Genomic DNA, 26,774 nt, shown 5'->3' on the forward strand with positions numbered 1-26,774 from the left:
CCTGGGATCACCCCCAAGGTTGGAAAACCCCAGGGTTCAAACCCAGGACCTTCATGCTGTGAGGCAACAGCGCTAACCACTGGGCCACCGTGCCGCCCCAATATTCCCCCCAGTTCCCTCTCCCCCCCGAACAGATGCCCCGACCGACCACAGGAGGTGCTAGTGCAGCAACCAGGACACACACCCACATCTGGCTCCCCAACCACAGACATGGCCAATGGTGCCTGTAGAGACGCCCAACCAAGCCAGAGGTAACACGGGGATTCGAACCGGTAATCCCCATGTTGGCAGGCAACAGAATAGACCACCACGCAACCTGGATGCCCCATTTCTCCTTAATCCTTTATCCTCCCTGTCAATCTGGGGACATATATCCAAATAACAAATAAATAAAACACCATTTTACCGATAGCTCCCATGGCGATGAAAAGGGGAATCTCATACAGGTTGTACGCCACACTCTGAAAAAAAAAAAAGAAGAAAAAATGTTACATATTTAGTTTTATGTTCACAGCAAAACAATATTAACATCATTATAATCATCATTATCATTTTCATCAACTTCACCTCGTTAATTTTTGGAACTTAGAATCTATAAACAACATTAACTAGTTAACGGTGAGGTATAAACATTTCTCACGTCACTCTCAAAGCGTCCAAAGTTGATGAGACCGGGGCTGGACAGGTCTCCTGGCTTTTCGTGGTAGATGCTGAGGAAGAAGTTCAGGGTGAAGGTCGAGATCATGGAGGCAAAGAACTGGAGACAGAGAAGAGCGAGGGACGGAGAGGAAGGGAAGAAAAAAGAAGAAAAAAAAACAATGTTAGCAGGAGGGGAAAGAAAATTTTTTTTTATTCTCTACAACCTATAATCCCTCTGTCCATCCCTTATCTTATTTTAACCTTATTCTATATTTCTATTCATCTGAGCTTTTATCATCTTCATGGCTGTAGTGGCACATGTGGACGATGCAAATGTGAACAGTTTAATTGCCCTGTATTTAATTTGTCTGGATTGTTTGTCACCGCCTCCGGTGTGGGAAGATGGCGGCGTGAACTCACGTTTGCGGCGGTCTCACCCAATACCGACTATGTAGTGTTTGCGTCTACGTTTGTGTCATCGTGTGACGTTTTTATTTTGATGGTCGATTTTTTTCGTTTAATGGCTGGGAGAGCTGGCGTTGGATCGGTTTAGGGAGCCTGGTCTGCTGCGTCCTGTGGGCCCAGGGACTACGGCCCTGCCCGGAGCTGCACCCGAGAGGAAACACCGAGGCGGTCTGGCAGCGGCCCCGCCTAGTGTTGACTGTGCAGTGTTTTTGTCTGCGTTTGTGTCGTCGTGTGGAGTGCGGGGAGGTGTGTCGAGGGTGTCTGACTGGGAGAGCTGGCATTAGATCAGCTGAGGGGGCTTGGTCTGCTGCATCCTGTGGGCCCAGGGACCACGGCCCTGCCCGGAGCTGCGCCGGAAGAGGAAACACTGAGGGCGGTCTGACAGGACGCAGAAGTGGGGCAGGCTAAGCTAACTGCTAGCCCATGCAGACTGGCAGTTCTGACAGTCTTCCTGGCTGGCGTTCGTTCTCTGGACAGTGATTATTTTTGGACTGTGTTGCACTGAGTGGACTCTGTTGTTAACCGTTTGTGGTTTTTTTGCTTTGTTGTCTCTGTTTTTGTATGTTTTTGGGAAATTTGGGATGTGTGTTTTTGTCTTTTGCATCACACTGCTGTGGGCTGGGATAAATGAAATTCCCCTTTCTTTCGTGTACGCAAGTACACGAAAGAAACGACAATAAATCGTTCCTGATTTTTGATCATCTATAAATGACTGCATTTGTGGGTGGTCTTGTGTCAGTGGTATAACGCTGCAACACCCGTTGCCAATAAAACTGAACCTTGAACCAACTTCATCCCTCTAGTCATCCTCTCCATTTTAGCTATTCTATCTTTCTTTCTTAACGTGGGATAATGATGAATGAAAGTCATATGGATTAAAGCCCCGTGACGGCCTGGCGGCCTGTCCAGGGTGTCTCCCCGCCTGCCACCCAATGACTGCTGGGATAGGCTCCAGCATCCCCGCCACCCTGAGAGCAGAATAAGCGGTTTGGATAATGGATGGATGGATTGATGTTTCTTCCTTTTCCTCCCTCCCTCCCTCCACCAGGTGAAATGTACTGTTTAGTGGCTGCCGTTGTTCAAAAGCTACTCACTATTCTCCATGTCAGCATCTGGTTCCAGAAGGAAGCTCCTTCCTCCAGAGAAAACAGAACGCCGCCTGTCCAGGAGGGAAAAACACAACCGGTCACATTTCACCGGATAACCTCCATGACCTCTTTGTAAAGGGAAGACTGATGGCAAGGTCACCTGTACACGTGCAACATGTTAGATACCACAGTGCATATTCCTGATAGTCTTATAATGAGGCTGAGCTGGCTGGGATTTAAGCATCTTCCTGTGTTTGTTTAATTTGAAAACTTCAGCCCAGTTTTTCCTCTACCAGCGTGGGGAACCAGACCTTCCCTCTCCTCCTTTTCTTTTGGATCCCCCCCCATTGTACTTGGCCAATTACACCTCTCTTCCGAGCCGTCCCGGTCGCTGCTCCACCCCCTCTGCCGATCCGCAGAGGGCTGCAGACTACCGCATGCCTCCTCTGATACATGTGGAGCCACCAGCCGCTTCTTTTCACCTGACGGTGAGGAGTTTCACCAGGGGGACATAGCGCGTGGGAGGATCACGCTATTCCCCCCAGTTCCCCCTCCCCCCTGAACAGGCGCCCCGACCGATCAGAGGAGGCGCTAGTGCAGCGACCAGGACACATACCCACATCCGGCTTCCCACCCGCAGACACAGCCAATTGTGTCTGTAGGGACGCCCGACCAAGCCGGAGGTAACATGGGGATTCGAACCGGCGATCCCTGTGTTGGTAGGCAACGGAATAGACCACTACGCTACCCGGATGCCCGACCTCCCCTCTCCTAACCTCTTCCATCAGTCCAGCTGTGGATGGACGATTGGAGCATGGTGTTAAATGCTGTGATGGATGGCGGGGGGGCGCCCTGGTGGCTCACCTGGTAGTGTGGTACCACATAAGGCCGAGCCCTTACCGCAGCAGCCTGGGTTCGAATCCGGCCCAGGCCCTTTGCTGCATGTCATCCCCCCATCTCCCCTGCCTTTCCCGTCTCTCTCCAATAAAGGTGGAAAATGCCCAAATAAATAAGCATGCTGTGACGGATGGATTTGCTTCTCCTTCCCTGTAAATCATGTCAGTGTTTAAACTGGACCACATCCCACGAATTAGAGAAAATAAAGGTTCTTTTGATGTGGAAACTTTAAATAATGTGATTATTTACACTTCAGCTGCCAAGTTTCCACACAATTGACTTAATTTTCCTCTCTATGAAACCACGCTGTCCACATTACAAATGCATCATGTGCCTTTTCATTAATTCTACTTATTCATCAAGTCCTGGATGTGGCAGCTACAGCTTTTTTTTCCTCTCTCTCCTCCTTTTTCTCCCCAGTTGTACTGTCAGTAAGCTATGAAGGAGCGTTTACCGACTGGCGCTCCGAAAGCAGCTGACACACCGGCAGCAGCTCCAGCAGAAACAAAGTCTCTTTTCTCCGTGTCTCTGCGGAAATATTCAAAGATCTGCACACACACACACACACACACACACACACACCGTGTCACTCTTGAATCTCAACACTCAGCCTCATGATTGATTGATAATGAAGTAAACTTCTGCTAAACGTCACACATTCACAAAACATGTCAGTCAATCAATCAATCAATCAATCAATCAATCAATCAATCAATCTATCTATCTAGCAATATCTTAGAATCAGATAAGAACAGTCCTGCTCCCTGTAATAAGCCTTCACAAACAAATCAGCTTAGCACAAACTGACTCAAAAAGGTGAGGTGTTCTGGTTTTCCATCAAGACACTTTCATTTGAACACACATACACACACACACACACACACACACACACACACACACACACACACACACACACACACACACACACACACACACACACACACACACACACACACACACACACACCTACCTACCTTAAAGTCTTTCTTCAAGGAGGTGCTCCTTCCCTGGGAGACCCCTGCAGCCACAACAGCGCCGGAGTGAATCATGGGACCTTCCTGAATGGATCGTGGTTAAATGAGGCGTTTACCGTTAAAAAGGTTTCACTGAAGACATGCCAACAACATGTACATCTCATCCTACACAATTTAATCTTGCACAATTTGATCTTACACAATTTGTGAACTGACAAAGAATGTGCAGCTGTGCTTAATAAATCACTGACTGATGTTGTTGTGAAAGGAATGAGTGAAACACTGACAAAAGAAACATTTTTTTCAACTGGAACAAACATTTGTGTCAGTGAACGTAACACTGGTCCTTATTTATTTATTTCCTACCCCCCCTTTCTCCCCAGTTGTATCCGGCCAATTACCCCACTCTTCCCAGCCGACCCGGTCGCTGCTCCACCCCCTCTGCCGATCTGGGGAGGGCTGCATACTACCACATGCCTCCTCCCATACATGTGGAGGCGCCAGCCGCTTCTTTTCACCTGACAGTGAGGAGTTTCACCTGGGGGAGGATCACGCTATTCCCCCCCAGTCCCCCCCCCAAACAGGCGCACCGACCGACCAGAGGAGGCGCTAGTGCAGCGACGAGGTCACATACCCGCATCTGGGCTTCCCACCCACAGACACAGCCAGTCGTGTCTGTAGGGATGCCCGACCAAGTCCGAGGTAACACGGGGGTTCGAACCAGCGATCCCCGTGTTGGTAGGCAACGGAATAGACCGCTATGCTACCTGGACACCCTCAACACTGGTCCTTATTGAACTCATTAATACGCACGGTCAAGTTCTGAAGGTTTTCATTATTCTTTACCTTTCCAACAGCAAGTCCTCCAGCCACCGAACAGATAACACCACCCACTTTAACCACCAGAGTCTGTTAAACACACACACACACACACACACACACACACACACACACACACACACACACACACACACACACACACACACACACACACACACACACACGGGATTTGAGAACACCAACAAATTTCCTGCCTGTACATAACAGTAGTTCAAGTCATCCATCCATCCATTATCCGAACCGCTTATCCTGCTCACAGGGTCGCGGGGATGCTGGAGCCTATCCCAGCAGTCATTGGGCGGCAGGCGGGGAGACACCCTGGACAGGCCGCCAGGTCATCACAGGGCCCACACACACACACACACACACACACACACACCTAGGGACAATTTAGTACGGCCGATTCACCTGACCTGCATGTCTTTGGACTGTGGGAGAAAGCCGGAGCCCCCGGAGGAAACCCACACAGACACGGGGGAGAACATGCAAACTCCACACAGAGGACGACCCGGGACGACCCACCAAGGTTGGACTACCCCGGGGCTCGAACCCAGGACCTTCTTGCTGTGAGGCGACTGCGCTAACCACTGCGCCACCGTGCCGCCCCAATTTAATTTATTCACAGACGTAAATAGTTGGTGATGAAAAACAGGCCCAATCTCCTCTCAGAATTCAGTTTTTGCATCAGTTCTGAAAAATCTAATGAAACAGGTCTGGGCTCAGCCTTAGAGAGAGGGTGAGGAGCTCGGACAGTTCAAGTCAAAGCAGTGGAATTGTGTGTGTGTGTGTGTGTGTGTGTGTGTGTGTGTGTGTGTGTGTGTGTGTGTGTGTACCTTGAGTCGTACCACCCTGGGGATCTTGACTCCGTTCAGGTAACATTTGATCTGAGGGATGCCGCTGCCTGCTGCTATGGGCTGTGGAGAGATATTGGTGACGTGGTCACTATCCATCACAACTTTTCATCATCTTATTTTGCCATAGTAAATATCTTGTGACAGTTTCATATCCCTACGGACTTAAGAGATTTTAAAATCACACTGCAGCAATACAAATAAAACAGCACATAAATAACCATAACGATGTTATGGCATTCTGACTCTGTTTCTTCACAGACATGTTCCTTTTCCTCCCTCCCTCCACCAGGTGAAATGTACCGTTTAGTGGCTGCCGTTGTTCAAAAGCAGACACGGGGACGACATGCAAACTCCATACAGAGGACGACCCGGGACGACCCCGGGGCTCAAACCCGGCACTTTCTTACTGTGAAGCGACCACGCTAACCACAGCATCACCGTGCCGCTGATGCAGCCAAACGTTTTAAAATCACAAATTATTCATTTGCCGCCATTTCCCGTCAATCACCTCAGCCTAGTGAGCCTGAAGGCACTGGCGACAGAGAGCAGGAGAGCAGCCCAACGATACCAGTTCAGCTGTTCAGCTACAGCGGTAAGACTGAAGACAATATGGATAAGATAAGCAACGTTCGAGTTTGGCTAGCTAGCTAGCTATATCAGGTGTCTTTTGTTGGAACAAGGACTCGTCAATGTCACTTTTCATGAACCGACCAATCACAGCCTGGATAGGGTGGGACATTAAAAACAAAGGTTGACGCGCTACAGCGAACTGAGTCAAAAAGTCCAGGGGCCATTTTCCATCCCCCGTCCGCCCCTGCTTCATACTGTATGTCCTCGAGACAAGTCTACTGGACGCCGGCTGAAAAAGTTTTCTGCTTAAATTACACCGGAACTGGTGTGTTACATGCAAACAGGACAGCGTCTGTCACAGACAGATAGATAACTGACCGACTGATGAGATTTAAGGAAGCAGGATCCAAGTTTCACTTCAGTAAATACACACATCCAATAATAAATCCAATAAATACACCGTCTTACCTCAAAGAAGGCAACTATGATGGCCCCCACCATGACGAAGACAGAGTTGAGGACAGCCCAGAGGATGAGAGAGATGGACAGACCGCCCACCTCTGTAAATTTCTCTATGTCTGAGAGAGGTCAGAGGTCAAGGAAAAGCGCCAGGAGTCCGAGAGTCAGAGGTTATCATAATTTTGTTATTTTTGTTGTGTAATGCCCTTTTTAAAGCCGTCTGGGATGACTTTGTGATGTTGAGCTACACAAATAAACTGGACTTCATGTTTAACGTGGGAAGTTAACCAAACCAGACCAAACCCACAGCTGCTCAAACACTACAGACCAAGATGTGGCTTATTTATCACTTCCAGCAAAAAGCCAAATCAAGAGTGTCCGGGTGGCGTAGCGGTCTATTCTGTTGTCTACCAACACGGGGATCGCCAGTTCAAATCCCTGTTACCTCCGGCTTAGTCGGGCGTCCCTACAGACACAATTGGCCATGTCTGCGGGTGGGAAACCAGATTTGGGTATGTGTCCTGGTCGCTGCACTGGCGCCTCCTCTGGTCGGTCGGTGTGCCTGTCCTGGCGGGGGGAGGGGGAACTGGGGGGAATAGCATGATTCTCCCACATGCTATGTCCCCCTGGCGAAACTCCTCACTGTCAGGTGAAAAGAAGCGGCTGGCGACTCCACATGTATGGGAGGAGCCACGTGGAGTCCTCCCTGGATCGGCAAAGGGGGTGGAGCAGTGACCGGGATGGCTCGGAAAAGTGGGGTAATTGGCCAAGTAAAATTGAGGAGAAAAAGGGAGGGGGGGGATCCCACACAAACAAGCAACCAAATAAATAAATATTTTGTTATATGTGATTTTAAAAAAGCATCTAAAATAATATTCAGCGACTTTTTCTTGTACGAGCCCAATTCCAAAAGTTGGGACAGTGTGGAAAAATGCTACTAGCAAAAAAGAGTGATTTTTAAATTCTATTCACGCTGTGCTATACTGAAAACACGGAATTTAATTTACATACTTATTTCAAATGTGATGACTGCAATGTGATCCGCTGTGTGACGTCACTGCCTCTTTTCCTAACACTTACTGAGCGCTCGGCCCTGAAGACACCAGCTGGTCAAGTTTAGCACGGGGACTTTCCCCCCCATTCATCCGCTACGCAGGTCTTCAGCTGTGCAATCGTAATGCGCCACACATTCCTAATCAGAGGCGGGTCAGCCCTGCAGACAGGCCGAGCTGGCACCCGCACTCCTCACCTGGGCAGCATGTGGTTTGGTGTCGTCCTGCCGGAAAATGCAGGGATGGCCCTGGGAAAGACGGCGTCTGGATGGCAGCATATGTTGCTCCAAAATTTGTGCACATCTTTCCGTATTAGTAGCACACTCACAGATGTGCAAGTTCCCCATGCCATGGGCACTGACATACCTCTGTACCATGACAGACGCTGCCTTTGGGACCCGGCGCTGAGAACAGCTTGGATGGTCCTTTTCCTCTTTGGCCCGGAGAACAAGATGCCCCCCCCCCCACACTCTTTTTCTCCCCAATTGTACTTAGCCAATTACCCCAACCTTCCAAGCTGTCCCGGTCGCTGCTCCACCTCCTCTGCCGATCCGGGGAGGGCTGCAGACTACCACATGCCTCCTCCCATACATGTGGATTCACCAGCTGGTTCTTTTCACCTGACGGTGAGGAGTTTCACCAGGGGGATGTAGCAAGTGGGAGGATCACGCTATTCTCCCCTCCCCCCCGAACAGGCACCCCGATCGACCAGAGGAGGCGCTAGTGCAACGACCAGGACACATACCCACATCCGGCTTCCTACCCACAGACACGGCCAATCGTGTCTGTAGGGACGCCCGTCAAAGCTGAAGGCAACACAGGGATTCAAACCGGTGATCCTTGTGTTGGTAGGCAATGGAATAGACTGCCATGCCGCCCGGACACCCAGGATATAGTTTTTAGCTCAAATCGCCCATCCCTAGCCTGTATGAGAGAGAGTGTGTGTGTGTACAGCCTTTCAGGATACTCTCTTTGACCACTAGGTATTTGACCCCCGCCAGCTGCTCCACCACGATGTCTATGAAACAGGCGATGAGGCCGGTGAGGAAACCGATGAGACCACAGACCACCCAGCGACTGATCTCCACACAACGGAAACCCTGGTGAGAGAGAGAGGGAGAGAGAGAGACAGAGAGAGAGAGAGAGAAGGATGGAAGAGAGCGGAATGGGCGGATAGGGGTTAAGGACGGAGGTACGGTAAGTAAAGACAGGAAAGGAGGGAGAAATGGGGGAAGAGAGGTGGAAGTGGAGTGAGAGCGATAACGAGAACGACAGAAGCCAGGACGGCAGTGAGATGCAGAAGAAGACAGCCAGCAAAGTGGTGAGAAAAAGAGAGCGAGAGGAAGATAAAATGTCACGAATTCTCGGCTTAACAAATCCACCAAGTTTATCATATTAATTGTGCAGCATTTTGTTCAGGTGTTAATTTGTGCGACCACATAATCAACCACTCACCAGGTAACTCATCCTCCTCTCCTCCTCCAGAAACAGCTGGTTCTCGATATTATCATAGTCCAGACTCTGAAATCACACACAACTTCTTGGTGGGATGCTCAAAAAGAGTCAACAAAAGATTTTAAATAAAAAGCTAATGTCTAACATGTAACCATTCTATTTAATTATTCATTTACAGAGATAAAGCACATAAAATCTACCAAAGGGTAAATGGGCCAGGTAATTTTCATCCATCCTCCCTGTAGCCAGATTCAAAACGATCCAGTTACTCTTCCAAGCCGTCCCGGTCGCTGCTCCACCCCCTCTGCTGATCTGGGGAGGGCTGCAGACTACCACATGCCTCCTCCCATACATGTGGAGTCACCAGCCGCTTCTTTTCACCTGACAGTGAGGAGTTTCACCAGGGGGACGTAGCGTGAGGGAGGATCACGCAATTCCCCCTCCCCCCCCCGAACAGGCACCCTGACCGACCGACCAGAGGAGGCGCTAGTGCGGCGACCAGGACACATACCCACATCCGGCTTCCCCCCCGCAGACACGGCCAACTGTGTCTGTAGGGACGCCCGACCAAGCTGGAGGCAACACGGGGATTCGAACCGGCAACCCCCCTGCTGGTAGGCAACGGAATAGACGCTACGCTACCCGGACGCCCCATGCAAGATGTCTTCGGTGGCACAATAAGAGGTCAACAGGCTGACTTCGTTTACCTCAAACTTCAGAGACAGCAGCTTCTCGTTGTGGGGGATCTCTTTAGGCCGGCCCCTCGGTGAGTCCTGCGGGGCGGTCAGAGGAAAACAGAGGTCACCACAGGCAACAAACAAAAAAATAAATAAATATAAAACTTCTGACCGATGAAAGGACACGAGACACAGGGACAGTCAGGGAGGACAATGTCGAGGGCAACGCGGAAACCCAACAGCATCTGGATGGGGTGAGGTCCTGTGAGGTGAGGTCCGCAGTCTGTTGAGACAGGGTGCATGAACCCTACAGTCGCCAGTGACCCTGAACACAGGACCATTACTGGAGCGTGCAACAACTTTGAGGAACATTCATAACTGAGCCGCAAAAAATGAAATCAGCAGGCAGGATATGCCGACGGATCATCATCTGACACACATTCTTAGTTGTGTTGTTGCCGTCTCTAAAAAAAAAAGAAGGGGGGGTTAAAATGAGGAGACTGAAGTTCATTATGAGTAAAGGGGAGGTAGAGAGAGAGGATGGATTAGATGAAAAGAGGACATTTTGCTTTTTTTGGGGGGGGGGGGGATTCCCGTGGGGGGATTCCCTACCCCCTCTTTTCTCCCCAATTGTACCCGGCCAATTACCCCGCCCTTCCGGTCTCTGCTCCACCCCCTCTGCTGATCCAGGGAGGGCTGCAGACTACCACATGCCTCCTCCCGTACTTCTTTTCACCTGACAGTGAGGAGTTTCACCAGGGGGACGTAGCACGTGGGAGGATCACGCTATTCCCCCTAGTCCCCCCCCCCCCGAACAGGTGCCCCCAACCTACTAGAGGAGGCGGTAGTGCAGTGACCAGGACACATACCCACATCCGGCTTACCACCCGCAGACACGGCCAATTGTGCCTGTAGGGATGCCCGACCAAGCCGGAGGCAACACAGGGATTCGAACTGGCGATCCCTGAATTGGTAGGCAACGGAATAGACCCGCCACACCACCCGAACGCCCTCATTTTGCATTTATTTGTTTCCAGGTGCCGTCACCTTTCTCTGCAAAGCTCTCAAAACTTGCATGGTGAAGTTTTGTTGACTGCTTCGAGCCGAGACAGTACGGCACAGGCAGGTGTGCAAGAGGCAAAGTCGCACGACCGAAACACAAAACACTGAAAACGCACACCAGCGCCTCCCCACCGTCGCTCCTCCTCGGCGTCACGGAAGACCTCCTGGACCGGAATTTCGACGGCGGGGAAACTAAAAATCCCAACTGAAAGAAACCAGAGGCAGACGGCATAACAGGGTCACATGCACTGGGCAAATTCTACGGCGGGGGGGAAAAACTGGTGCGCACACAGCAAACACACACATCTTTACAATCAGGAGGCGACGACATGCTTCCAAGCCAGCGACACAGTCTGTGAGGGGGGGGGGTTGTGTGTCACATTTCCATGCAGAAGGCTAAACGGGCCTACTGTGGGTCACAGGGCCGTGGCCCTCTTATGTATGGCAAATCGATAACAGGGGGGGACAAAGACAACAATTCACACACACAAAAAATTCAACAACTGAAGAGAAACACTGAGCACATGAGAAGGCTGTTCTGCCGTACTGGTCTACTGTGTTCTCACAAGCAGACCGAGGAAAACGGGTTTACTATGGAAGGACATGAGCGTCGAGACCCCCCCCCCTTCTCCCCAATTGTACCCGGCCAATCACCCCGCTCTTCCGAGCCATCCCGGTCGCTGCTGCACCTCCTCCGTCTGTAGGGATGACCGACCAAGCTGGAGGTAACACGGGGATTCGAACCGGCGATCCCCGTGTTGGTAGGCAACGGAATAGACCGCCACGCCACCCGGACTTTTCCTATCGTATACACTTTTCTTTACCCCTACCTCTGAATTTTCTTCTTCTTTTTTTAAACATTTTGCTTGAATAATTCAGCAAACTTTCCCCCGTGTTTGGGTTTCAGTCCTTCCAGCGCAGGTTAGTTTATCCTACCAGCCGCTGTAGGGTCTTAGCATGGGCATCATGGCTGGGAGCTTTGGGTTTCAGTCCTTCCAGGGCAGGTTAGTTTATCCTACCAGCCGCTGTAGGGTCTTAGCATGGGCATCATGGCTGGGAGCTTTGGGTTTCAGTCCTTCCAGGGCAGGTTAGTTTATCCTTCCAGCCGCTGTAGGGTCTTAGCATGGGCATCAAGGCTGGGAGCTTTGGGTTTCAGTCCTTCCAGGGCAGGTTAGTTTATGCTAGCTGCCGCTGTAGGGTCTTAGCATGGGCATCATGGCTGGGAGCTTTGGGTTTCAGTCCTTCCAGGGCAGGTTAGTTTATCCTACCAGCCGCTGTAGGGTCTTAGCATGGGCATCATGGCTGGGAGCTTTGGGTTTCAGTCCTTCCAGGGCAGGTTAGTTTATGCTACCTGCCGCTGTAGGGTCTTAGCATGGGCATCATGGCTGGGAGCTTTGGGTTTCAGTCCTTCCAGCGCAGGTTAGTTTATCCTACCAGCCGCTGTAGGGTCTTAGCATGGGCATCATGGCTGGGAGCTTTGGGTTTCAGTCCTTCCAGCGCAGGTTAGTTTATCCTACCTGCCGCTGTAGGGTCTTAGCATGGGCATCATGGCTGGGAGCTTTGGGTTTCAGTCCTTCCAGCGCAGGTTAGTTTATCCTACCAGCCGCTGTAGGGTCTTAGCATGGGCATCATGGCTGGGAGCTTTGGGTTTCAGTCCTTCCAGCGCAGGTTAGTTTATGCTACCAGCCGCTGTAGGGTCTTAGCATGGGCATCATGGCTGGGAGCTTTGGGTTTCAGTCCTTCCAGGGCAGGTTAGTTTATCCTACCAACCGCTGTAGGGTCTTAGCATGGGCATCATGGCTGGGAGCTTTGGGTTTCAGTCCTTCCAGCGCAGGTTAGTTTATGCTACCAACCGCTGTAGGGTCTTAGCATGGGCATCATGGCTGGGAGCTTTGGGTTTCAGTCCTTCCAGGGCAGGTTAGTTTATGCTACCAGCCGCTGTAGGGTCTTAGCATGGGCATCATGGCTGGGAGCTTTGGGTTTCAGTCCTTCCAGGGCAGGTTAGTTTATCCTACCAGCCGCTGTAGGGTCTTAGCATGGGCATCATGGCTGGGAGCTTTGGGTTTCAGTCCTTCCAGGGCAGGTTAGTTTATCCTTCCAGCCGCTGTAGGGTCTTAGCATGGGCATCAAGGCTGGGAGCTTTGGGTTTCAGTCCTTCCAGGGCAGGTTAGTTTATGCTAGCTGCCGCTGTAGGGTCTTAGCATGGGCATCATGGCTGGGAGCTTTGGGTTTCAGTCCTTCCAGGGCAGGTTAGTTTATCCTACCAGCCGCTGTAGGGTCTTAGCATGGGCATCATGGCTGGGAGCTTTGGGTTTCAGTCCTTCCAGGGCAGGTTAGTTTATGCTAGCTGCCGCTGTAGGGTCTTAGCATGGGCATCATGGCTGGGAGCTTTGGGTTTCAGTCCTTCCAGGGCAGGTTAGTTTATCCTACCTGCCGCTGTAGGGTCTTAGCATGGGCATCACGGCTGGGAGCTTTGGGTTTCAGTCCTTCCAGGGCAGGTTAGTTTATCCTACCAGCCGCTGTAGGGTCTTAGCATGGGCATCATGGCTGGGAGCTTTGGGTTTCAGTCCTTCCAGGGCAGGTTAGTTTATCCTACCAGCCGCTGTAGGGTCTTAGCATGGGCATCAAGGCTGGGAGCTTTGGGTTTCAGTCCTTCCAGGGCAGGTTAGTTTATGCTAGCTGCCGCTGTAGGGTCTTAGCATGGGCATCATGGCTGGGAGCTTTGGGTTTCAGTCCTTCCAGGGCAGGTTAGTTTATCCTACCAGCCGCTGTAGGGTCTTAGCATGGGCATCATGGCTGGGAGCTTTGGGTTTCAGTCCTTCCAGGGCAGGTTAGTTTATGCTAGCTGCCGCTGTAGGGTCTTAGCATGGGCATCATGGCTGGGAGCTTTGGGTTTCAGTCCTTCCAGGGCAGGTTAGTTTATCCTACCTGCCGCTGTAGGGTCTTAGCATGGGCATCACGGCTGGGAGCTTTGGGTTTCAGTCCTTCCAGGGCAGGTTAGTTTATCCTACCAACCGCTGTAGGGTCTTAGCATGGGCATCATGGCTGGGAGCTTTGGGTTTCAGTCCTTCCAGCGCAGGTTAGTTTATCCTACCAGCCGCTGTAGGGTCTTAGCATGGGCATCACGGCTGGGAGCTTTGGGTTTCAGTCTTTCCAGGGCAGGTTAGCTTATCCTACCAGCCGCTGTAGGGTCTTAGCATGGGCATCATGGCTGGGAGCTTTGGGTTTCAGTCCTTCCAGGGCAGGTTAGTTTATCCTACCTGCCGCTGTAGGGTCTTAGCATGGGCATCATGGCTGGGAGCTTTGGGTTTCAGTCCTTCCAGCGCAGGTTAGTTTATCCTACCAGCCGCTGTAGGGTCTTAGCATGGGCATCACGGCTGGGAGCTTTGGGTTTCAGTTTATCCAGAATAATTTAAGGAACCTTTCCAAACCTACACCAACAGGGTTTCACTCCCATCTCAAAAAAAAAAAAAACCCAACACTTATCTACCAGGGTAAACTCATCTTTAAGGAAGTGTCACGGTGGAAACCTTCAGGCGGCGGTTTGAGTTTCCAAACACGTGCGCTGAACTCACAGTTGATGAGTCAGCCTCGGCGTTACGGTCCGCGCTGGTCAGTGGTCTATTTCTGGGCAGGCTGGTTCATGTAAAGACTGGAGTGTTTCCTCAGAAACGGTTGAACTCTTCTTTCTTTTTTTTTCCTTTTGATTTTGAGATACCTTATTGATCCCCGTGGGGAAATTCTTCTGTGCATTTAGCCCACCCGAGCTGTGTGGCTAGCAGCAGCGGGCGGCCGCCGTGCAGCACCCGAGGACCAACTCCAGTACTTTTCCCATTGCCTCGGTCAGGGGCACAGACAGGAGTATTAACTCTAGCATGCATGTCTTTTTGATGGTGGGGGGGGGGGGGTGGAGCACCCGGAGAAAACCCACCGCAGACACGGGGAGAACGTGCAAACTCCACACAGAGGGCGAGCTGTGTGGAGGACCCAACTAGAAAGAGCTAGCTATAGTCTGAAAATATCCTGCAAGAGAATCCACCCCCCTCACTTCTGCCTAAGAGCCTGCAAACAGACTGACCACGAAAGGACCGGTGGAGGTCTTTCCTGATTGGCTGATAAGGAACAGAGCTGTCTCAGTGTACCGCAGCTTAGGGTGGCCACAGAGACCGGGTTTACTTCTCAGAGCACCTACTTACTTCATAGCGTTTGACAGAGTTTGACCCAAATATCACTAAAAAAAAAAAAAAAGCGTTCTAAATTAAAATCGTTGATTACTACTTTAAACCACTGCTCCCGAACTAGGACTAAATGCTCATCTTGAATTGATAAGATTGTTCAGGCGCTTGGATGAAGGGAATTTTTCTTGGCGACAGCCACAAACATTAATACCCACACATGAGCTGAGGGGCCCCTGACAAACTACGTGTAAATGTCCCTTCACGGGCTACTACATGTTTTCAACATGTCTCCGCCTACGACACACTAGAAAAATGCTGATGTGTTGGATGGACAGACGGGGGGGGTTTATCTCTACAACACGGAGAGACACTTCTGACTCAGACAGCTTGTAATATCTATTTATTCATTTTACTCGCCGTCTGACGTCAGACCAACTTCGGCTTTTCGATACAACATCGGGGCCTAACGTCTACGTTTCCGCTTTGCCTTTTGCCATTGAAAGCTGTTTTGGTAAAGTCATCTTGACCAATGTTGAGATTAAGTCCAGTATTTACATATGCGCTGAATGGTCAGGATGCAAGGAGTGGAGGTGACGAAGGCATTTGAGTTTAAATACTTGGGGTCAACTGTCCAAAGTAACGGGGAGTGCAGTAGAGAGGTGAAGAAGAGAGTGCAGGCAGGGTGGAGTGGGTGGAGAAGAGTCTCAGGAGTGATGTGTGACAGAAGGGTATCAGCAAGAGTTAAAGGGAAGGTTTACAAGATGGTTGTGAGACCAGCTATGTTGTATGGTTTGGAGACAGTGGCACTGATGAAAAGACAGGAGGTGGAGCTGGAGGTGGCAGAGATGAAGATGATAAGATTTTCACTGGGAGTGATGAAGAAGGACAGGATTAGGAACGAGTATATTAGAGGGACAGCTCAGGTTGGACGGTTTGGAGACAAAGCAAGAGAGACAAGATTGAGATGGCTTGGACATGTGTGGAGGAAAGATGCTGGGTATACTGGGAGAAGGATGCTGAATATGGAGCTGCCAGGGAAGAGGAGAAGAGGAAGGCCAAAGAGGAGGTTTATGGATGTGGTGAGGGAGGACATGCAGGTGGCTGGTGTGACAGAGGAAGATGCAGAGGACAGGAAGAAATGGAAACGGATGATCCGCTGTGGCGCCCCCTAACGGGAGCAGCCAAAAGTAGTAGTAGATTTACATATGCGCTGAATAACATAGAAGGTGTGTAAATTCACAACTCAAAAAAACACGATGTAGGTTTACACACTTAAAGGCAATCTGACCGCCTTAATTTGTGCAAACTCAACAGGCGCTGCGGCCCGACTGGCGCTTGCACCTTCTGACAGCGTCTCTCTGGGCTGAGGTTCGATGGGGTTAATACCTTACTCAAATACCGTCATAAGACAACAGGAGGATTTGCGGAATCACGGACGAGGTCTAAGAGGGTCGAGATAAGGAAGGGGAATGACGACATGATTGACACACAGAGAGCGAACGGTCCAAGGTCAGACTTTACCTCTTCTGACGCCACCTCTTCTTCCAAATCCACCGTGCTGAGTCTGCCTATCTGAAATATACTGCCTCCTCCAGACAGCTATGGACCAAAGACATAACAGACCGCAGCAATATAGCTACATGCACCTTTCTGCAGATTAACATGTAACATATATAAAAGATGTCGCTGCCTAGCATGGATGTAAATAAATAGATGTTCACGATAACATTTGTGATTGCCTTGTCAAATGACAGTGTACTACTAAGCGGGTGGTTAATGGAGTACCCTATTTGGTTAGAAAGCATGTGACATGCTGACTGATTGACTGGTTCTGAGGTTTGCTCTGGCAAAGAGGGAAGTTGTTATTTTCAACATTTTCATTTTTAGTGTCCCCCCCGTTGGGACACCGAGACAGGGAAAAGTCAGATGACAGATAACTGCTGATAACGCTGCCGATAACGTCATCAATACAAATCAAAGCATTGTTAGTCCTGTCGTTGCAGCTGCCATCATGCTACAAGCAGTGCACCATGCAGTCACTACAACTCGGAGTTTAGTTGATCGACAGTTTGTTGTTGTGTTTGCTAAGAGGTACATGCAAGTGTTGCAGGAAGTTGAGAAAAGGCTGCATAGTCAGTGTTGGAGGGAGGGAGGGAGGGAGGGGGGGTTGAGTCCAGCCTAAACAGAACTGAGTTCGAGTTCCAGGACTGGGGGGTTAGATTCCCAGTGAAAAAGAATTGGGTTCGAGTCCCAGAGGTGACAGGATCACAAACCCCCAGATGAGAGAGAGAGAGATATACCCACTGAGAACATCTGCATGGCCAGATGTTTTTCGTGTTTTCTTTTTACCTATGCACTTTCACGTTATGTGAAGTCCACTGCATTTGATTGGTAAGAAACGCACTATATAAATACAGTTTGGTTTTTTTATTGATCAAATTGAAGAGTAAATATCGAGCGTTTAAGGATTAGGGGGGGGGCATTGACACCCATTCATTTTTTATCTATTGGCGGATGCAATGTGACTGCAAAGCCCTCTGGGAGTGAACCGTGGTTAAGGATTACACAAATAAATTGACTTCAGTAAAAAAAAAAAAAAAAAAAAAGTCAAAACCAAACAAAATGAAATAGATTATAAATGATTTGACGTGTGAACCAACGACTTCATTGAGCATCGTCTCTCCAATGCAGACACATTGGGGCTACACGACACGTTTGACAGGTTGAAATGCAACGCGGTGAGCCCTGCATGGCGTGAAAGTGCACAAATAATGAGGTGGCGACATAAGAAGGAAGCAGACACAGTAGATACAGGACCATGCTAATAAACAGGACAGCCAGGACCATGCTAATAAACAGGACAGCCAGGACCATGCTAATAAACAGGACAGCCAGGACCATGCTAATAAACAGGACAGCCAGGACCATGCTAATAAACAGGACAGCTAGGACCATGCTAATAAACAGGACAGCTAGGACCATGTTAATAAACAGGACAGCTAGGACCATGTTAATAAACAGGACAGCTAGGACCATGTTAATAAACAGGACAGCCAGGACCATGCTAATAAACAGGACAGCCAGGACCATGCTAATAAACAGGACAGGCAGGACCATGCTAATAAAAAGGACAGCCAGGACCATGCTAATAAACAGGACAGCCAGGACCATGCTAATAAACAGGACAGCCAGGACCATGCTAATAAACAGGACAGCCAGGACCACGCTAATAAACAGGACAGCTAGGACCACGTTAATAAACAGGACAGCCAGGACCATGCTAATAAACAGGACAGCTAGGACCATGTTAATAAACAGGACAGCTAGGACCATGTTAATAAACAGGACAGCTAGGACCATGCTAATAAACAGGACAGCTAGGACCATGCTAATAAACAGGACAGCCAGGACCATGTTAATAAACAGGACAGCCAGGACCATGCTAATAAACAGGACAGCCAGGACCATGTTAATAATTAGGACAGCCAGGACCATGCTAATAAACAGGACATACAGGACCATGCTAATAAACAGGACAGCCAGGACCATGTTAATAAACAGGACAGCTAGGACCATGCTAATAAACAGGACAGCTAGGACCATGTTAATAAACAGGACAGCCAGGACCATGCTAATAAACAGGACAGCCAGGACCATGTTAATAAACAGGACAGACAGGACCATGCTAATAAACAGGACAGCTAGTGGACCATGCTAATAAAAAGGACAGACAGGATCATGCTAATAAACAGGACAGCTAGTGGACCATGCTAATAAACAGGACAGCTAGTGGACCATGCTAATAAACAGGACAGCTAGTGGACCATGCTAATAAACAGGACGGCCGGTGGCCTACAGTCAAAGTGACGGTACCTGTCTGGAGTATCTGGCCTGCTCGGCGCCGTTGAGCAGCGGCGTGCCTTCCCCGGTGGCCCCGGACTCGTCAGCCCGGCTGGACCACGACACTTTCTTGGTGATGTTGGCCATGTTTAGACCCCCGGACAGCCTGATGGAAGGGTGGGCGAATGTGGCTTTTAAGCGCGGTTGTTTCTGGCTAACGGGCGACTCACTCTCAGCTCCCCATGACTAGCAAGACGAGGCGTCTCGTGACGCTTTGTAAGGGTCGCGCACGCGGCCAAAAATGGCCGCTCTGATTCTTGGGTCTTGTAGTTTTTTTTTCCCTCTTGTAGTGCGTGAAAACCAAAAACGCGTCAGGATTGAAAGGTATCAAGTTTTAAAAACAATTTAAGTAATGTACGACTTGGACAAGTGAGGTGTCGGAATGTAAAGGTCTGTGTACCAGAAAACGTGTTTAATGGGGGAAATTAGAAAGCACTGGCATATTTCCATTCATTTTGGGTCATTATGGTTGTTGCTAACCGCTCGACTAAAGGGTCCGACTCGCCAGCCAGCGGCCAGCGTGTCTTCTTATCCAGCGTTTCTCAACCGGGGGTCCGCGGACCCCTAGTGGTCCGTGGTGTAATTGCAAGGGGTCCGTGAAAATAAAATGTCTTTAAAAAAAAGATCCTATGACATTAACAGAAATAGGATTATTTTACTCAAATGTGACTGAGACCTTTATCTACCTAAACTATAAAGGGTAACAGGACTTTTTTCTCTAATTACATCTGTTTCACAAGTGTAATTTATTGTATTTTAATAAGAGATCTCGCTCCCGTTTGCATTGTTAAAAGTTACTGCATAAAAATTCTGTTGTTACATATATCTGAAAGTTACTGAATACATATTCTGTTTTGTTATATATATCTGAAAGTTACTGAATACATATTCTGTTTTGTTACATATATCTGAAAGTTACTGAATACATATTCTGTGTTGTTACATATATCTGAAAGTTACTGAATACATATTCTGTTTTGTTACATATATCTGAAAGTTACTGAATACATATTCTGTGTTGTTACATATATCTGAAAGTTACTGAATACATATTCTGTTTTGTTACATATATCTGAAAGTTACTGAATACATATTCTGTTTTGTTACATATATCTGAAAGTTACTGAATACATATTCTGTTTTGTTACATCTATCTGAAAGTTACTGAATACATATTCTGTTTTGTTACATATATCTGAAAGTTACTGAATACATATTCTGTGTTGTTACATATATCTGAAAGTTACTGAATACATATTCTGTGTTGTTACATATATCTGAAAGTTACTGCATAAGAATTCTGTTTTGTTAACTATATCTAAGTTACAACTGAAAGCTCTTATTTTTGCCCCAAAGAGTGAATAAATGCTATAATGCAATTTAAAATGCAGTTTCTACTGTTTCTAGCAAATTGCAACCCCCCTCCCCCAAGATCAGGTGGAGGGGTCCTCAGGGTAGATCCAAAACACGCAGGGGGTCCAGGACCCCACAAAGGTTGAGAACCACTGTACTAATCCATGCACGTTACAGTACGCTACTTAAGGAAAATATAGATGCAGTTAATCAAAAGCTACGTTTTATTTGAAGTACAGGTCCTAACCGACATTATTGCTGCTACCTTCTGCAAAAGTACAAATTTAGTTTACTGCTAGTGAGTTCAGCTTTTGCAAGTTCAACAAAAGTACACTTACTTCTTTATGACTGAAAAGAGTACTGAAAATGCACCGAGCTTCCCGTTTCCTTCTAAGGATCACGAAATGCCACTTGACATTGATATAGTCAGTAAAGAAAAGAGGAAACGCTCATGTGGAACTGATTTTTATTTATTTTTTGAAATAACACTATGGATCACAAAATCAGCTTCTGTTGGCGGTTCAGTCACAGACTCACAATGTGGCAACTGTGGCAGTAGCCCTTTCCATCCGCAGCCAGTTAACAGACTGATCTGGCTATCAATCACCCTTATATGGTGATACGTTCTTATCCTACTGGTTGTTTATTGTGCTCCTGTAGTCCAGGAAAAAACCCCAAAGTTGTCTCGTATAAAGGTACAGGTTACTATAGGTTGGTGTAGAATATACAAGCCGATGAAAGGTACCTCATCTACAAAATATCTAAGAATATAAAAGCATCTGTTTTTGACATTTGATAGACGAATTCACAGTTTTTAGCAAAAACGGATTCGAGAGGCAAGGTCGGCCTTTGTGTTCAAGAAATACTGCTCTTAAACGTAGATCTGGCGTGCCTAAGTACCTTTGAGCAAGACGCTAAATCTCAACCACTTCCAGGGGTGATGATGCTCAGTAACTTAGGCCTTGTTATACCTGGCATTAACATGTGTCTTGGGTGATCCGATCACAAGTGGACAGCTCTAGGTACAGGCGTGAATGCACCCAAGATGCAGTGAGGATGAATTGAGACCCAATCACTCAGACCACGTTCAGAGGTGGTCTGGGCCGCTTATGGCCACATTCTCTTTTAGTACTGTGCATGCGAATGTGTGCTAGCCCTTGTGTTGTCCACCCATTCTGTATGCTGCCCTTGTCTTAAGGGTCGTTTATGATGTGCCTTCATTAAACCTCTAAATTAAAGCAATTTAATTTTAACCCCCAAATCTATTTTGCACGAAGAAACAAGCTGTCATTCATCACAAACTTTGTGACTATCTGGGGTTTTCCCTCTTCACAGTGCAGGAAGACTGCATTTAATCAGCGACCACAACTCGTTTTTATAGGGTCAAACATGACCCTAAGAGAATTCTAGTACCCTAGTGGTGTACAGCTTTCATGGAAATGCGAACAAAAAAATGGCACTTTTTCTAATGTTGAGGTCACTCTAGGAAAAGTCGTCACATTTCAGGTTGAAAAAATATCATTTAGAGTCTTTTCTCTGCCGTTAAACACCGTTATGGGCCTTTTTGACCCGTAAGACAACAGAAGGGCTAGGCCACATTGAAGGACAACATACTCAACCGATGTCATCTGCATAAGCAGAAGTACGTATTCATTCGCACGCCCGTGTCATATGTGCGAAACAACTTTGTCCACGATGTCTGAAAATTTTGAAAAGCCCATCGAGTGGATAGACGCAAAGCTACCATATTTAAGCAGGTAATGCAGCTACATTGGGGTCTGCAACAGTTTAGGGCCCGCACGCACGGACCCCTCTTCATCTCACCACTACCGTATCGAAGATCTCGAGCACTGAGTCTACGGTATGTGGTACGCTCAAACATGTGCAGAGTGTGCCCACGCATAATCATGGACACGTGTACTACTGCATAGCAAAATCCACACAGAAGAGTTAGCTAGCTGGCGAAGTGTCAAGACTTCACACAGTGAAAAGCCTGGGGAGTGCACCTACGATGCAAGTAGAACTTATTCATCATCTGACTTATAAAACAAAAAGTGAAAAACAGCTTCTTTCCAAAAAGCTGTGGCACCAGTGAACTCAGACATCTCCTCAGTCCAAGGCGACTGATGTGCTGCCACCATTGGGCACGTGCAATATTTGGATTATTGACTCGCATGTCACTGTAAGCCACTTCATATCTGTCCACCACACCTTCACTGCATTTCTGCTGATGATGTTTCTGCACCTCGTAAGTTGTACTTAATCGTTAACTGTATCGTATTTTATACCTTACACTGCTTATATGTTGCACTTATATTGTTTCGACTCTGTACTTTTTATTGCCGATATTTTATATTTCTTATCTCTTATGTATGCACCATTTTGAGGCTGACACGCCTGTAATGTCATTGTGCTTGGCACAGTGACAATAAAGTTCTTCTCGATTCTTGAACCTACACACTTGTGTTTTTGGTTTATAAGGCCTACGATGTGTAGACAAGAGTCATGTTGTCAGTGTGCGGGTGTGCCGCCCTAGATAGTTTTCATGTGTCGAGGCGTGCTCTTGCCAATTAGGTTTCCTTCCGTGTCAAGATGCGCTGTCACCGATTATGTTTTCATCTTGTTATGGCGCTCTGACACCAGAGGTTGCTAAGTAGGCTATCACTATCTTGGCCTTGCTATTATGACTCCTCTTCTATAGCACGGTGGTATGTTCTCCTAGTAATCAATCTTGCATTGGGGCCCGGAGCTGACTCATTACACCAATGCAAGTGCGTCTATCTCGGGCGATTTAGTTTTCCTGGAACACGCCAAGGAGTAGCCCGAGTCTGTATTGTTTTGATTTTGCCCGTGCGCCAAGGTCTCTGCAAACTTCTTTTAACTTCCGGCAGGCTAGGCATGGGTAGTGCATCACTGCCCCCCCGCCAGTTAAAAACAACAACGCATTTGGTCTCTGCAAATGGAAATGACGTACGTGTTTATTTGCATATAGAGCAGGGAGATGAGATCCAATCACAAGTGGTCACTACAGACACATGTTTAGATGCATTCTAATGCCAGGCGTGATCTGACGTACCTATAACTGTCCACTTGTGATCGGATCACCCAACACACATGTTAATGTCAGGCGTAAACAGCCTCCAAGTGTGACCTCTGAACTCCCCGCAAGGATGAAGGTGTTTAAGAACATGTCCCAGCAGTGATCTATGAAATGTCTTAAAGGCGCCATTTGTGTAAGTTCTACCTGAGTGCCAACCGCTATCATTTAACCATGTGAGGAACAACCACAAATGCAGGCAGGACAAAAAACAAATAGCAATATCGTGGATATTCAGTACAATGGCCAACATCCGCCATTTTCAAAGCCTTTGGTCGAGTTTGCTGCAAGCTCACTGAAAGCTGAGAATCTAAGCTAAGTCGTTAAGCCAAGTCGTTAAGCCACGTCGTGGGACATCAAAGAGAGACAAAAATACTCAGGTCATGACCACACTAATGGATAAATTTGAAGATGCAAATTTTTTTCCCCTCCATTTTGGCCCTCTATCCACGCTAGCCTGACATTTTCGACCTCCAAATCCATATCTTTTTGGAAATGCTCTTCCAAGTGGATGAATTTCGAAATGCCAAGTCTGGTGTAGTTGTGTGGATGACAAAAATGTAGCTTTTAGAAAGCGCTGACGTGAGATTGTCTTGTGACTAGTGTGTAACGACCACGGATGACTAGACTCGCTAGCTCTTGTCTAACAGGTCGGACCCTTTAGTTGCTTGGTTAGCGCAGTCGCCCGTGGTGCAGGAGACCCGGGTTCGCTTCCCGGATGCCCCTGAATTCGCCACACTGGAGTCGGAAGTGGGATGGTGAGACCGTGAGGCCATCGGAAGCACGTGTGCCCAGAGGCGTGAGGGAGCTGGTTCGCTGAAGCACGGGGACGCGCTTCCCAAAGGATGGGAATAGTGTAACCACCACAGATGAGTAGACTCGCTAGCCCTTAGCTAAAGAGTCGACCCTTTAGTTGACTGGTTAGCGCAGTTACCTGTGAGGAGGGCGACCCGGGTTCGATTCCTGGCTGCAGCGGAGTCCCGGCTGCCCCCGGAATTTGCTACAGGTGTAAAGCTGCCAGTTCAAGTTGCGTGTGAATGCCCAATAAGAGAGGCTTTAGCATTCCTCTATTGTTTCGATGTTTCGAATAACTCCCCTGGCTCACGTTGCCACAGGAAGGAGATAGTCGTAACACCAGCATCCTTCAAACTCGTACCGGCTGCTCTCGCTAGTTTACGCGTTGAAGCCTCGCATGGATTGCATCACCTTCAGGCCGCGAAGGAGGCGTAGGGAGAACGCTTTCGGTTGCTTGGCTGCAGGCGCCCGGACGGGCCAGAGGGGTCGCCGGAGAACGACGAGTCCCCGAACACTACACCGATCTACACCCACTGTCCCTCGGGTAAGGGTGGCCTAATGAAGGCCTGACCCCGTGGACGCTCTGGCCGTGACCGGTTACGGCGAGTCTGGGATACGAACCTCCCAGCCACGTGACGAGCGGCGTTTTGATGTTTCAATGTGGACGGTGAACTTTTCTAATCCAATCTGGAAACACTAGTGTGAACAGAAAACGTTCGACACATTTTCGACAAGAAAACTGCGTTTTTCAATTCCTCGGGATTAGTGCGGACATGACCTCAGTTGGCTCGGCTCCTATACCGTTGACTCTATAGAATCGGGGTATGGGGACACTGTGAGTTGTTCATTTTGTTTTAATAAGCCACCTCTCATCGAATGATGTTTACAAGTCACATTACACACGAGAACAGCAGAAACATTACACGTTCCACCTTTAATAGGATAGTGTTCTGGAACCAAAACCTCCATTTAAACCCACCTGAGTAAATATATCACATACAGTACTCTAAACACTCGCACGCCACCTGTTTCACCTCGCCATGCACCTCCGCAATATCCTCCATGCCAAGCACCACCCCTCTGGGCAACCCCCGCCCCTCGGCCACTCCCTCCACCTCCCGACGGCTCAGCATGCGGTCCCATACCGTGAAACCCGCCATGCGGCCAGCGAACCCCTCAGCGGGGTCGAACCCCCCACCCACCGTGTCCTGTTCCTGCCCCAGCACCACGGAGCCACCTCCAGGAACCTCCCACCCCTTCTGGAAGTTGGACCCCGAGGAGGTGAGGCGGCGGTCGGTGTAGTGCCAGAAACGGCCCTGGATGGAGGACCAGATGACACAGAGGTGGTGCCAGTGGCCGTCCAAGATGTAGCCCGCCGGGAGGCGCCGGTAGACGGGGTCTCCCACGACAAAGTCCAGGGCTTTCGATGAGGAGGCGGAGGAGGAGGAGAAAGAGGAGCGGCGTCCATACAGGACTAACTGGTTGTCGTTGTCATCGGTGGCATAGGACAGCAGCGTCCCGATGTGCTGAGCCTCCACATGGAGCCAGAGACACACAGAAAGCTCGGGCAGGGTGGGGAGGCTCCGGGCAAAGGTGACATAGTTCCCGATGGAGGCGGATGGGAAGAAAAGGATGGAGTCTACATTGCAGACTGAAAAATGAAAGAGAGAAAGAGCAGAGGGGTTAAAAATGACAGAGAGGAAGAAAGGAAGAAACTACAGGTTTACCCCCACCCACTCCACCCCACCCCACCCCCCATTTTCTCCCCAATCGTATCAAGCCAATTACCCCACTCTTCCAAGCCGTCCCAGTCACTGCTCCACCCCCTCTGCCGATCCGGGGAGGGCTGCAGACTACCACACGCCTCCTCCCATACATGTGGAGTCACCAGCCGCTTCTTTTTACCTGACAGTGAGGAGTTTCACCAGGGGGACGTAGCACGTGGGAGGATCACGCTATTCCCCCCAGTTCCCCCTCCTCCCGAACAGGCTCCCCGACCGACCAGAGGAGGCGCTAGTGAAGCGACCAGGACACACACCCACATCCGGCTCCCCACCCGCAGACACGGCCAACTGTGTCTGTAGGGACGCCCGACCAAGCCGGAGGTAACACGGGGATTCGAACCGGCGATCCTCGTGTTGGTAGGCGACGGAATAGACCGCCACGCCACCCGGACGCCCGCCCCCCTCTCTCTCTCTGTGTTTTGCTCTCTTTCTTTGTCTCTCATTCTTGCTCCCACCCTCACAACCTGTACGCTCTTTGTCCCCCCCCCCCCTTCCTCTCGCTCCCTCGTGCTGTATTTTCCGCGGCTTACATGCTCTCGACGCCTTTCCCTTTTTATTTCCTTCCTCCTCCTCCTCCTCCCCCTCAAGGGGAGTTTTCCTCTCACCCTTCCACTCTTCCATCTCTCCCCCCCCCC

At 49.1% G+C, this 26,774-nt stretch overlaps 2 protein-coding genes across 2 annotated transcripts in view; both read right to left on the bottom strand.

The window, feature by feature from the left end:
- clcn7 (chloride channel 7) overlaps positions 1 to 19,279 on the bottom strand; it is a 36,620-nt gene extending 17,341 nt beyond the window's left edge. Inside the window, 13 exon segments of the mRNA XM_056287660.1 lie at positions 407 to 461; positions 641 to 757; positions 2,199 to 2,263; positions 3,544 to 3,637; positions 4,064 to 4,147; positions 4,910 to 4,972; positions 5,737 to 5,817; positions 6,796 to 6,905; positions 8,806 to 8,938; positions 9,294 to 9,359; positions 10,001 to 10,066; positions 16,732 to 16,809; positions 19,084 to 19,279. Coding sequence (XP_056143635.1) covers positions 407 to 461; positions 641 to 757; positions 2,199 to 2,263; positions 3,544 to 3,637; positions 4,064 to 4,147; positions 4,910 to 4,972; positions 5,737 to 5,817; positions 6,796 to 6,905; positions 8,806 to 8,938; positions 9,294 to 9,359; positions 10,001 to 10,066; positions 16,732 to 16,809; positions 19,084 to 19,197 — 1,126 coding nt within the window. The 5' untranslated portion in view covers positions 19,198 to 19,279.
- A 1,642-nt stretch (positions 19,280 to 20,921) lies between these two features.
- On the bottom strand, positions 20,922 to 26,760 carry LOC130119195 (pentraxin-4). The gene is made up of 2 exons (XM_056287626.1): positions 26,670 to 26,760; positions 20,922 to 26,006 (listed from the first exon to the last, which is right to left on the bottom strand). The coding sequence occupies exons 1-2, from the start codon at positions 26,758 to 26,760 to the stop codon at positions 25,348 to 25,350; spliced, it is 750 nt and encodes a 249-aa protein (XP_056143601.1). The 3' UTR covers positions 20,922 to 25,347.
- Positions 26,761 to 26,774: the final 14 nt, after the last annotated feature.

Source organism: Lampris incognitus, chromosome 10 (assembly GCF_029633865.1).
Source record: "Lampris incognitus isolate fLamInc1 chromosome 10, fLamInc1.hap2, whole genome shotgun sequence".
Classification (NCBI taxonomy): Eukaryota; Metazoa; Chordata; class Actinopteri; order Lampriformes; family Lampridae; genus Lampris; species Lampris incognitus.